Consider the following 13743-nt stretch of genomic DNA (forward strand, 5'->3'; position numbering starts at 1 on the left):
AAACAAAGGTTTTCCTGTTGGAAATGGTTTTGGGGGAAGAAACAGCAGGGTCGGATTGCGGACCTCGAAAGGGATCAACGCTATCCTTTGTAATTTCAATCATTTTTCTTTCCAAAGTCTCATAACTTCCTCATCTCCCCAGTCAAGCTCAGAAAACGAGATAAGGGAATCAATGGCTATTTTTCATGCAGATGAGTTGATCGCACAGTTAAGACTCGTGCGCCAACTGCGACCGTACCTTGGGAAGTCTGACTTGGCCACGGTAGTCCACGCTCTGGTTACATCCCGCCTTGACTACTGCAATGCTCTCTACGTGGGGTTGCCTTTGAAGACGGCCCGGAAGCTCCAATTAGTCCAACGGGCGGCAGCCATGGTATTAACAGGAGCAGGGCGCAGGGAGCATACAACTCCTCTGCTGTACCAGCTCCACTGGCTACCGATTAGCTACCGAGCCCAATTCAAAGTGCTGGCTTTGACCTTTAAAGCCCTAAACGGTTCTGGCCCTACATACCTATCCGAACGTATCTCGGCCTATCAGCCCACCAGGACCCTAAGATCTTCAGGAGAAGCCCTTCTCTCCATCCCGCCTGCTTCACAAGTGCGGCTTGCGGGAACGAGAGATAGGGCCTTTTCTGTGGTGGCCCCCCGGCTTTGGAATGCCCTCCCTACTGAAATAAGATCAGCCACCTCGCTAATGGCATTTCGGAAAAAACTGAAAACTTGGATGTTCGAGCAAGTTTTCAACTAATTCCGATGTGATGATGTTTTGATCATGGACTAGCAATCAAGGATAACGAATTGGATTACGACTTTAACTATGAGATGTTCCGGTCTGTATTGGTGGCCCAATACTATGTATGTATATGTATGTATTTTTATATTTTATTTTATATTTTTAAAGTGAATATTGTATTTTTAAATATGTTGTAAACCGCAATGAGTCGCCGCACAGGCTGAGATATTAGCGGTATACAAGTGTACTAAATAAATAAATAAATAAATAAATAAATCAACAAAAGAGTCCTGGGTCACTTTTTGTAAGGGAAAGGTCAAGAGGGAAAAGGGGAAGGCAGGGAAGCGGATGGCATCTCATGCATACAAAGTTCATATAAAATTTCCCTTCCCACCCCACATCTTTATTATTTTATTACAATATTGATTTATTAAAAGAACTGGGAATCCCATGCCCCTGGGGAAGGTTTGTGGAAGCGGAAGTGGCTTGCAGTCCAAGTCAGGCAGCAAAGAGTTATTTCTCTTGGTAGAAGTCAGCGGATGGGAGCTGAGTTGATAGATAACATGATCCATCGCTCGGTCCTTGGGGGAACTGCAACTCTCACAAAGGGCAGAAGTTCCAAGATCCAGCCATTTCCCAAAAGCCTCGTGGGGTCCTTGTTGTTGTCAGTGCCTTGGCAATGTGACCAAGACTTAACCCTTGTTGTGTAGTCTGGTGCCCTTGTCCTTTGCAGATTTGGGGGGGGGGGGGGAGAGGGGGTGCTTGACATCATTTCTAGGCATGAAGATTATTGCAGATACAGACTGCAGTTAGGAAATCAGAAGATGTTTACTTCTTGGGAGGAGAGCAAGGACCCATCTTGATAAAATAGTGAAGAGACATCACCATGCAGTCATGCCAGCCACATGACCTTGGAGATGTCTACGGACAATGCCAGCTCTTCGGCTTAGAAATGGAGATGAACGCCACACCTGAGTCGGACACGACTGGACTTAATGTCAGGGGAAAACCTTTACCTTTACCTTTAGAGACATCACATTGGCAATGAAGATTTGCATCGTTAAAACAATGGTATTCCCCATAGTAACTTATGGATGTGAGAGCTGGACCATAAGGAAGGCTGAGCACCATGATGGCAAACCTATGACACGTGTGTCAGCACTGACACGCGTAGCCATTTTCGATGACACACAGCCACATGTGTATCTATCCGAACGGATCTCCCTCTACGTCCCACCTCGGAACCAAAGATCCTCTGGGGAGGCCCTTGCTCTCGACCCTGCCTCTATCACAAGTGAGATTGGCGGGGACGAGGAGCAGGGCCTTCTCGGTGGTGGCCCCCCGCCTGTGGAACTCACTCCCCGGGGAGATTAGATCGGCAACGTCCCTTCTTTCATTTAGGAAGAGGTTGAAGACCTGGATGTGGGACCAGGCATTTGGACATTCTGGCAGCTAAAGAAAGACTTGATGACGAGCAGGAATTTGACGAAACGGAATGGATTTACGGAACTCCGAACGCTGAGCTCAGGATTAGCCTACTACTGTGTTTATGGTGTTGTTGTGTATTGATGATTTAATTTTTAATTTGTAATTGCTTAATTGCTTTTATATATGTATGTATATGTGACAAGGCATCAAATTGTGCCTTTTTCTGTAAGCCCCCCTGAGTCCCCCCTTGGGGGTGAGAAGGGCGGGGTAAAAGTGACGGAAATAAATAAATAAATGTGGCCGCATACAGAGAAGATGGGGCCGCATCCCAAGAAGGACATTTCATCCTCGGCTCCTACACCAGCATTTTTCTATAATTCCGAGATATATGGCATTATAGAAAAAGCAGGTAACTTAAATAATTAGTTTTTGGTTTATTAAATGCAGTTATATATTACAATAATATATTTTTGTTATTAAACTATAAATACCATGAAATTACGGGTTTTTCTCAAAGCGAGTATTGACACACCAAACTCAAAAGGTTGCCCATCATTGGCTGAGCAAAGGAAAAGAGATGCTTTTGAACTGTGATGTTGGAGGAAAATTCTGAGTGCCATGGACCGCGAGAAGATTCAACCAGTCCATCCTTCATGGCTGGAATCACGGGGTTGTTGTAGGTTTTTTCAGGCTATATGGCCATGTTCTAGAGGCATTCTCTCCTGACGTTTCGCCTGCATCTATGGCAAGCATCCTCAGAGGTAGTGAGGTCTGTTGGAATTAGGAAAATGGGTTTATATATCTGTGGAAGGACCAGGGTGAGGCAAAAGACTCTTGTCTGTTGGAGCTAGGTGTAAATGTTTCAACTGACCACCTTGATTAGCATTTGATGGCCTGGCAGTGCCTGGAGCAATCTTTTGTTGAGAGGTGATTAGATGTCCTAGTTTGTTTCCTCTCTGTTGTTGTGCTGTTCTAATTTTAGTCTCTGTTGTTAATTTTAGTCTCTAATTCTAATCTCTGTTGTTGTGCTGTTCTAATGAAGTACTTTGTCCACATCCTGAGAAGAAAGAAAAGCTCGGAGAAGAAAATGTTTTGGATTCCAAAATACCTGGAGGGCCAAAGTTTGCCCATACCTGGTATAAACCCATGCAAAATGCTATGATGTGCTAGACAACCGAATGACACCATGAAAGACAGAAACACTCATTGACAGGAATTTATTTGGAATGGAAGCAAAAGAAAAATAGGACTGTACAATTGAGGGTAAATTTAAAAAAGAAAGCGAAGGGGAAATCCAAAAAAAATCCTCTGAATGAGTTATCCTAATTCCCAACCTTGGACTTGAATGTTGGTGCAGGACTCAGCTTGTCGCTTTCTGGCAGATTCCCAGAATTATGTTTAAGGCTGGCGGAGAGACCGTTTTGGATTCTGCCTCCTTGGTATATTCAACACAGTAAATCAACCGAAGTTGTTAACAAGGACAAAAAAAACAAAAAAACAATCCGTATATTACAAAATCGAGTAAAGCATCAAATTAACATATCAACAAAAAGGGGGACGTAAGCAAGATCCTATTATGAGAATGCAGTGATGGGTATACAATCTTCTAAAATGCCCTTCCCTCCAGCAATCAACTTGCGAGAGAGAGAGCAAAAGTCACGGAGTTGTGTGTACGTTGATGCAATTGCTGAGAAGGAGATAACGGGGAACCTTTCCATCTTCCCAGCCTACAATGTAGAGGATTCACGAAGCAAAGGGAATGCATCATTTGCTGATGGTTTGCAAAACATCACACATGGATCATGAAGTTGGAGCACATCTTGTGCCGGCAGGACTGCTGACCCAAAGGTCCGAAGTTTGAATCCAGGGAGCAGGGTGAGCTCCCACCTGTTAGCTCCAGCTTCTCATGCGGGGATATTAGAAAAGACTCCCACAGGATGGTAAAACATCCAGGTGTCCTCTGGGCAACATCCTTGCAGACAGCCAATTCTCTCACACCAGAAGCGACTTGCAGTTTCTCGAGTCGCTCCTGACACAAAAAAAAAAAGATGAAGTTGGTCAACCAAAAGGATATCTGTGATGGGTAAATGGAAATCCAAAACAGGTTCAATATCCCATATTCAAAACACCTCAGACTAATATTATTCCTTATATATTTTGGAATATTTGCATATACATAATTTCTTGGGATATAGGGCCCAAAGCTAAACATGACATTCATTTATGTTTCATATACACATAATTTTTAGATTATTAAGTGCATGTAGGCAATTCTATACATTATATTTTAAATCATTTTGTAAGTAAAACAAAAGTTTTTGTACATCGAACCATCGGAAAGCAAAGACGTCACTATCTCAGCCATCTTTGTGGACAATTTTGGATCATATGGGATTTCAGATAACAGGTGCTCAATGCGTATAAACAACTACAAAGCAATGCATATCCGAGGGGTAAATATTCTTGCTCCACGCTGGAATCAGCTTTGAATAATAGACTGAAATCTGATGAGTACAGCTTGCCTCCAATGGGTATTATAGAAATGGAAAAGGGAGAGAACCCAAACTAGCAAAGGGTGGCAGAAACCACACTATAGCTATATTTCGTTTTAATGAATTGACTTGAAAAGCACAGTATCTACATTTCCAAGCTATGCTACTTCAATATACACTGGCCCTTGGTATCCACTGAGGTCTGTTGTATGTCAGTCTGTGATTGCGTCTGATGTTCATGATGGGAATGGGGATGGTGTTCCTGATGATGAGAGTTTGCTTGGACCTGAGTTAAGTTCAGAAGAGAGGCCCGAGCTGTTTCAGGAAGAGTCACAAGGCCACATTCCTGGGAGAGACCTTTCACGGCTTTTCTCAGAGCAACTGCCTGAAAATGATGCTGAGATTGATTTGCGAGGTGAAGGAGTTAATAAGGGAGAGGTTAGTGAAACCTTGGACAGAAAGTGAAGTTTTAAGAAACAGAGGCAGAGCTTCAGAGACTTCATCTACAGCAACAGAGGCATCTACAGATACATCTCTAGCTCATCCCCTGTTTGAGTATCAGCCAGCATGTCAACGACTTAAATCTAGAAATAGTTTTCTAAGATCTACAGAGATACTCGCTGGAACACCTCAGCAAGCGAGAGTCTGCGCCCTACACCACTGAAGAAATTACACTGTCTAGCCGGTATTGCACCACCTGACTGACATTCGCTGGGAAGTAGCAGCCAATAGTGAAAGGACCAAGGCAGATACATCTCCAGCCCATCCCTTGTTTGAGTATCAGCCAGCATGCCAACGACTTAAATCAAGAAATAGTTTTCTAAGATCTACAGAGATAATCGCTGGAACACCTCAGCAAACGAGAGTCCAAAAGTGGCAGGCTCAAACCCAGAACCTCAACCAATGGCTGATACCAAATGGGAGACTCCCCCCTGGGCACACAGAGGACTGGGCGACTTGAAAGGCGCTGAACAGACTGCACTCTGGCCCCACGAGATGCAGAGCCAACCTCAAGAAATGGGGCCACAAAGTTGAATCCACGACATGCGAGTGTGGAGAAGAGCAAACCACTGACCACCTGCTGCAATGCACTCTGAGCCCTGCCACATGCACAAGGGAGGACCGTCTTGCAGCAACACCAGAGGCACTCCAAGTGGCCAGGTACTGGTCAAAGGGCATTTAATCAACTACCAAACTCACAAATTTTGTATTTTGTCTGTTTGTTTGGTTCTGTTAGAAATGTAATACAATTGAATGGTTGCCCTGACACGACAAATAAATAAATCTACAGCAAAAGAAAGATAACAAACCATTATCTACTGGGAAAGCCAAGAAAAACACTTTCCTTTCAGTTTTGGGTTCTGGAAAAGGTTTATAATGATTCATGGGAGCGAGCTGCCTCAGTTGAGGCAACATTGTTATTTTATCAAGTGCTCTGAGTTTCATGTACCAAGTTTTTGCCAAGCCTAAGTTTTGCCTATGGGATTTTCCTTGTTTCATGGTTTCAAGTGCCTTGTTGGAGCCCCCGGTGGCGCAATGGGTTAAACCCCTATGCCGGCAGGACTGAAGACTGACAGGTCACAGGTTCGAATCCGGGGAGAGTCAGATGAGCTCCCTGTATCAGCTCCAGCTCCTCATGCGAGGACATGAGAGAAGCCTCCCACAAGGGTGATAAAACATCAAATCATCTGGGCGTCCCCTGGGACAATTCTCTCACACCAGAAGTGACTTGCAGTTTCTCAGATCGCTCGTGACACGACAAAAAAAAGTGCCTTGTTTCATGGATTTCTATGTACTCCTGGATCTTGTTTCCCTTTAAAGCTTATGGACTATTTTGAATTTTTACTGTTTTGCTATTTTTTACTGCTTTGCCTACATATATTCTACATTAAACTGCTTGCTGATTTTACCAAGCTGGTGTGGTATTTAAGGTCGGAGGTTTTCCTGCTCTGGTGTACTACACATCCCATGGGTACTAAAAACTGTGGATGTTTAGATTTCATTATACACAATAGAATTCTCTTCTGGAATTAAAATATATGTATTTCAAGCTATGGATGCAGAATCTGTGAATGGAGGGCCAACCGCACATCCTCATAAGAGCCCTCTGATATTAACTTGCTTTCAGCTCTAAAATATACTACATAAAGAAGTTGCTAAGTATTGACTGAGTGATTACTATAGCTCTGCTATTTTGGGGAAATGAATGTTTAGCCTGGGAGGGGGGCGGCTTATGGTGATGTGGTTCCTTTAAGACTACTTATATCATGTCAGAGCCAGAATAATAATATTGCACTAGGCGTCTTGAAACCAGTGTTTCAATCCTTACTCAGCCCTGGGAACCCACTGGGTGACCTTGGGTGAGTCACACCCTCTCAGCCCCAGAAGAACTCTTGGAGTTGGTTCAGAACAAAACATTGACATTTGTAGTTTTAGGCTGATAGCTTAAGTACTTGGGCTTTTGCTCTTAAGTGCTGACAATACATATTTTTACAAAGTTCTCTGTGCTAATCTGATGCATAGCTGATCATTTAAAAGCATTGGGAAGCATGCTTTATGCAACAATACTTTCTGTTCCTTTACTCAGAGTTAACACATTTTAAGATGCCTAAACTAAATGTTTAGTGGTGGCACAGTGGGTTAAAGCACTGAACTGCTGAGCTTGTTGACCAAAAGGTCGCAGGTTCGATTCCAGGGAGCGGCGTGAGCTTCCACTGTCAGCCCTAGCTTCTGCCAACCTAGCAGTTTGAAAACATGCAAATGTGAGTAGATCAATAGGTACTGCTCCGGCGGGAAGGTAACGGTGCTCCATGGGGTCATGCTGGCCACATGACCTTGGAGGTGTCTATGGACAACACTGGCTCTTTGGCTTAGAAATGGAGATGAGCACCAACCCCCAGAGTCAGACAATACTGACGGAACACCAGCCACGGGAGAGTAAACACCTTCCAGTTTCCACAGAGCAAGGCATAAGAGTGGGTGAGGTTATGCATCAAGCAAGGGACAGTACAGTCCAGGCATGGGCAAACTTTGGTCCTCAAGGTGTTTTGGACTCCAACTCCCACAATTCCTAATAACCAGTCTAAGAGAACATGTAAGGAGCACTGACCAATCTACTTTCTCTGCTGTGGAACCGCTTCTACCCTAGAATCATAGAGTTGGAAGAGACCACATGGGCCATCCAGTCCAACCCCTTTCTGTCAAGAAGCAGGAATATTGCATTCAAATCACCCCTGACAGATGGCCATCCAGCCTCTGTTTAAAAGCTTCCAAAGAAGGAGCCTTCACCACACTCCGGGCAGAGAGTTCCACTGCTGAACGGCTCTCACAGTCAGGAAGTTCTTCCTCATGTTCAGATGGAATCTCCTCTCTTGTAGTTTGAAGCCATTGTTCCGCGTCCTAGTCTCCAGGGCAGCAGAAAACAAGCTTGCTCCCTCCTCCCTGTGGCTTCCTCTCACATATTTATACATGGCTATCATATCTCCCCTTTCTGAATGTGTCGGTGGGGAAATGGTGGCTGTGGCCTTGGTGCTTTCACCTTTCTGCAGAATGACCCTCGACTTATCCAGGAGTCATTTAAAAACCCATTATTTTGTCCTCCAAATCTGCCTCTGACTTATCCATGAATATATATAGGAATAGGGCCACGGTGGTGCAGCGAGTTAAACTGCTAAGCTGCTGAATTTGCTGACCGGAAAGTCAGCAGTTCGAATCCATAGGATGGGGCAAGCTCTCATTGTTAGCACCAGCTTCTACCAACTTAGCAATTTGAAAGCATGCAAATTTGAGTAGATCAATAGGTACCAGCTTTGGGCAGGAAGACAATAGCACTCCATGCAGTCATGCCAGTCACATGACCTTGGAGGTGTCTATGGACAATGCCAGTTCTTCTGCTTAGAAATGGAGATGAGCATCCCCACCCAGTCGGACTCGACTAGACTTAATGTCAAGGGGAAACCTTTACCTTCACTTTAAATACAGTATTCCAGGCCACAAAGAGAAGATTGAATGTGAGTGAGTCATTCGGAGCAAAAGAAGATCTGCAGAAAGCAGTTGAGAAATAGAAGAAGGCAACTAGGGGATGCCTAACTCTCATGCAAAGAATCAAAAGTAAACACATCTACCATTCTGCTTAATCCTGGAGAGGGAGGAACTCAAGCAAGGCCTGCAAACCAAAGGTGTGACTTGAAGGCACTATTTGCCCAAAGCACCATTTATCATAAAAGTTAACCCTAGGAAAAACTCATCTATGAGCACATATTGCAAAGTCTGGGGCTGTTTGGCTTAGGAAAAAGGAAAAGGGACAGACGATGACAATCTACAGTCGTCTCCATATTTGCAGCTGACTTCTGCAGATTTAATCATTCAGATATATGATTAACATATAGAATCATAGAGTTGGAAGAGACCTCATGGGCCATCCAGTCCAACCCCCTGCCAAGAAGCAGGAATATTGCATTCAAAGCACCCCCGACAGATGGCCATCCAGCCTGTTTAAAAGCTTCCAAAGAAGGAGCCTCCACCACACTCCGGGGCAGAGGGTTCCACTGCTGAACACCTATAGGGATCTCTAATAAGTCCTCCACTTGGATTTATGGCCCACATCCTCTAGTCATAATAGAAGTGGAGATAACATCTCTAGCAATCTCTCTGTCCTTAAGTTAAATTCTATGGGCATTTTCCAGCGGTCATCAAGCAGACTCATGCTGACAGATCTAGAAATTCCCTCAAAGGTGTTGTTCTCTCAGTTTGTTTAAAAAAATGCAATTTATTTATTTGCAGTGGTTCACTTTCACGGGATTCCTGTGCCCCCAGCAAAAGTGGAGAGCTAACTGCATAAAATAAGGCATTCCTCCATAACATTAATTTACTACACACTTCTTCAATCAACAAGGTTCCTTCTTAACTGTGTTGTTAGGAAGAAGAGAAGGATGAGAGGAGATATGATAGCCATGTATAAATATGTGACAGGAAGCCACAGGGAGGAGGGAGCAAGCTTGTTTTCTGCTTCCTTGGATTCTAGGATGCAATGGAACGATGGCTTCAAACTACAAGAAAGGAGATTCCATCTGAATATGAGGAAGAACTTCCTGACTGTGAGAGCCGTTCAGCAGTGGAACTCTCTGCCCCAGAGTGTGGTGGTGGCTTCTTCTTTGGAAGCTTTTAAACAGAGGCTGGATGGCCATCTGTCAGGGGTGATTTGAATGCAATATTCCTGCTTCTTGGCAGAATGGGGTTGGATTGGATGGCCCATGAGGTCTCTTCCAACTCTTTGATTTTATGATTCAATAATCAAGACCATGAATTGTTGTTGTTGTTGTTGATTCGTTCAGTCGTTGCCAACTCTTCGTGACCTCATGGACCAGCCCACGCATGTGATAATTTGCAAACCTTCTCTGTCTTTACATATAACAGGGCACAGCCATATCCTTGGAATTCGTGACGCCGAGGAATTCACATGATCAATACTAATGTACAGCTGCCAAATTCTTCCTAAATGTACTTCGAGGGGTCCAATGGACATGAAACACCCATTTTTGGGGCAGGGAGTCAACTGGAGGCAGTTCAAGTGGAATCTGGAAAGGCTGCATATTGATGATTAAGTCTCCCTGCATGAATAACTGAGGTTTGCTGAGGTACGATCTCCGGCTGTCGCTCTTCGTACATTCCTTTACATCAGGCATGGGTCAACTTGGGGTTAGCCAATGTGTTTCCTCTGATGCAAAATGAGAAGTCTCTTCTCCGCGTAGCCCTTTCCACACACAAAGCAGACGTACGACTTCTCCCCGGAGTGAATCATCAGGTGCCTGCTGAGGTTGGACCTCTGCGTGAATTTCTTCCCGCACTCCAGGCACTGGAAGGGCTTCGCTCCGGTGTGGATCAGGATGTGCGCGTTGAGGGTTGACTTCTGGCTGAAGGTCTTCCCGCACTCCAGGCAGATGTAGGGCTTGTTCCCTGTGTGGTTGAGCTGGTGGGTACGGAGGCTCTTCTCCTCCACGAAGCTCTTGCCGCACTCCTGACACTTGTAGGGATTCTCCCAGGCGTGGATGGTTTGGTGCCGCTTGAGGTTGGACTGATGACTGAAACTCTTCCCACAGTCCAGGCACTTGTAGGGCCGCTCCCCGGTGTGCTTAACTTGGTGCAAAATGAGGCCGGAGCTGTAGCTAAAGCCTTTCCCGCACTCCTGGCACTTGTACGGCTTCTCCCCCGTGTGGATGGAGACGTGGGAGTTGAAGATGGACTTCCGGGTGAAACTCTTCCCGCACTCCTCGCATTTGAAGGGCTTCTCCCCCGAGTGGTTCATTCGATGTCCGACGAGGTCTCGCTTCTCAGAAAAGCCTTTCCCGCACTCGGGGCACTTGTGGGGTTTCTCGCCGGTGTGGACGATTTCGTGCCTCTTCAGATGGGACTGCTGGCTGAAGCTCTTTCCACACTCCTCGCATTTGTAGGGTTTGTCGCCCGTGTGGTTCATCAAGTGCGCTGTGAGGTTCCGCTTCTCCGTAAAGGCCTTCCCACACTCCAGGCATTTGAAGGGCTTCTCCCCCGTGTGAACAATCTGGTGTCTCTTGAGGTGCGACCTCTGGTTGAACTGCTTCCCACACTCCTGGCATTTGAATGCCTTCTCTTCTGTGCAAAGAAAGAAATCGTCAACATTATCAATACGGAAATACTAGAAACAAAAATACCATATATGCTCATGTATAAGTCAACGGCAGGTATTGGGGCCAAAATTATGGAGTTTGATATGATCCACGGATAACACTTTGTAACAAAATTTGAAAATTTTTCTATTCCTGGTTTGAAAGTGATTTAAGGATCGAACTGCTCAACTCAAAAACCACTGGATGAATTGACACCAAATTTGGACACAATACACCCATCAGGCCAACAAGTGACCATCACTCATAAAAACACTGAAAAACACAGCAGAAGGGACTTAAAAGCCCAAAAAATGCCCGTAACAATGCATGTGTAAAACCACATATATACACAAACACACATATATACACACATACACACACACATAAACACACACACACACAAACACAAAACACAAATACACAGACTGGGCCACAGCAATGCATGGCAGGGGGTGGCTGGTAGTAAATAAAATAAAATACAATCCCATAACCTCTCAAATATTGGCCAGGAAATTCCAGCATATCTAATGGCAAAAGAACTAAACAACAACAACGACATTTCAGTTTAAAAAATATAGGGAGCCACATCCATTCTGAGAAAAAAACCAAGACAAAACAGAGAGCCACATGACTATCATCCTAATCAAAGTCAAAGAGTAGCATGATCTAAAAGTACTAAGGACAGTTCTTAAAATGTTCTTAGTGTTGTGAAGCTTTATTTTAGACCTTTGTATGACAGGCTTACTTCACTTCTTCTGCCTAATATAGTCACAAGGCTACACAGAAAACTGCTTCTGCTCTTGTATTCTCTTTGTTGGTTAAATAGGATTTAAAAAAAGAGAAAGATGACTTGCAAATTAATATGGTGGCTTCATTAAATAACAAACTACCTTCCCTGCCTGAAGAGAAGTCAATGGGAATTCCATGTATTGCAATTAGCAAATAATCCCACTCAGAGCAGATCCAAGGTAGACTGATTGGCCAAATCTCCAATTTACCTGCTTCCAGGGAGTTAGAATTGGACTCTTCTGTGGTTGATGAGGTTGGCTCCAGCCCTTGGGTCACTGACTCCAGGCAGCTGCTGCTATCTGTAAAGAAGACATAGTTGTGGTTTTTTGTGGGGGGGGGGGGGGGTGTGCTTTTCATCAGGATCTCATAATGTTAATTATGGGAGAAGAACATACAGGCAGCCCTTTGCGGAGGTTAGGGGTAGAGAAGATCCATGAAAATTAAAAGACACAAATAAAGAAATTGCTATTTCTAGGCCTTTCTGTTGCAGCCCAGCCACCTATGTGACTCCTTTTCACCCAAGATGAAGAGCTAATTAGCCCAAATACAGCTCAGTCAACGGGAATCAACCAACTAATTATTAAAAGTGTTCTATATAAAAAAACTGGTTCAAAAATATATTCCAGGTACGCTTAAAAGGCAAAAGAGAGTACATCCGAAGTATAAGCTTCAAAAGTCATTCCAAAATCTAGGTTACAGCCAGAGTTTTCTTGAGGCAGTAATAAATGAAATCCCATACTGACAGTAAAGCCAAAATCCACAAAATTTAGATCAATAATAATAATAATAATCTTTATTTATTCCCCACCACCATCTCCCCAATGGGGACTTGGGGCGGCTAACATGAGGCCAAGCCCAAAAATGCAATACAACACAATAAAATACAGAATACAGAAAACAAAAAATTACATCAGAAGATAATTACAATATCAAAATAATGTATTGTCGAAGGCTTTCATGGCTGGAATCACTAGGTTCTTGTAGGTTTTTTCGGGCTATAGGGCCATGTTCTAGAGCAGGGGTCCTCAAACTAAGGCCCGGGGGTCGGATATGGCCCTCCAAGGTCATTTACCCGGCCCTTGCTCAGGGTCAACCTAAGTCTGAAATGACTTGAAAGCACACAACAACAATCCTATCTCATCAGCCAAAAGCAGGCCCACACTTCCCATTGAAATACTAATAAGTTTATATTTATTAAAATTGTTCTTCATTTTAATTATTGTATTGTTTTTAAGTGAATTTTTTTGCACTACAAATAAGGTATGTGCAGTGTGCATAGGAATTCATTCAAGTTTTTTTCAAATTATAATCCGGCCCTCCAACAGTTTGAGGGACTGTGACCTGGCCCTCTGTTTAAAAAGTTTGAGGACCCCTGTTCTAGAGGCATTTCTCCTGACGTTTCGCCTGCATCTATGGCAAGCATCCTCAGAGGTAGTGAGGTGCCTCACTACCTCTGAGGATGCTTGCCATAGATGCAGGCGAAACGTCAGGAGAGAATGCCTCTAGAACATGGCCCTATAGCCCGAAAAAACCTACAAGAACCTAATATCAAAATAAAATAATAAAGCAAATTCACACAAAATAGGTTCCCCAATCTCAAAGAGGAAAACATGACATGTGTTGGAGATAACAACTTTCTCAAGCCTCCTTTGTTTAACGT

At 44.0% G+C, this 13743-nt stretch overlaps 1 protein-coding gene across 1 annotated transcript in view; it reads right to left on the reverse strand.

Moving 5' to 3' along the window:
- Positions 1 to 3363: 3363 nt before the first annotated feature.
- LOC132765807 (zinc finger protein 665-like) overlaps positions 3364 to 13743 on the reverse strand; it is a 40497-nt gene continuing 30117 nt past the window's right edge. The window contains exons 11-12 of the mRNA XM_067463265.1: positions 12293 to 12382; positions 3364 to 11280 (exon numbers count right to left, since the gene is read on the reverse strand). Coding sequence (XP_067319366.1) covers positions 10352 to 11280; positions 12293 to 12382 — 1019 coding nt within the window. The 3' untranslated portion in view covers positions 3364 to 10351. The remainder of the gene's footprint in view (positions 11281 to 12292; positions 12383 to 13743) is intronic.

This window comes from Anolis sagrei, chromosome 2 (assembly GCF_037176765.1).
Source record: "Anolis sagrei isolate rAnoSag1 chromosome 2, rAnoSag1.mat, whole genome shotgun sequence".
NCBI classification, from domain to species: Eukaryota; Metazoa; Chordata; class Lepidosauria; order Squamata; family Dactyloidae; genus Anolis; species Anolis sagrei.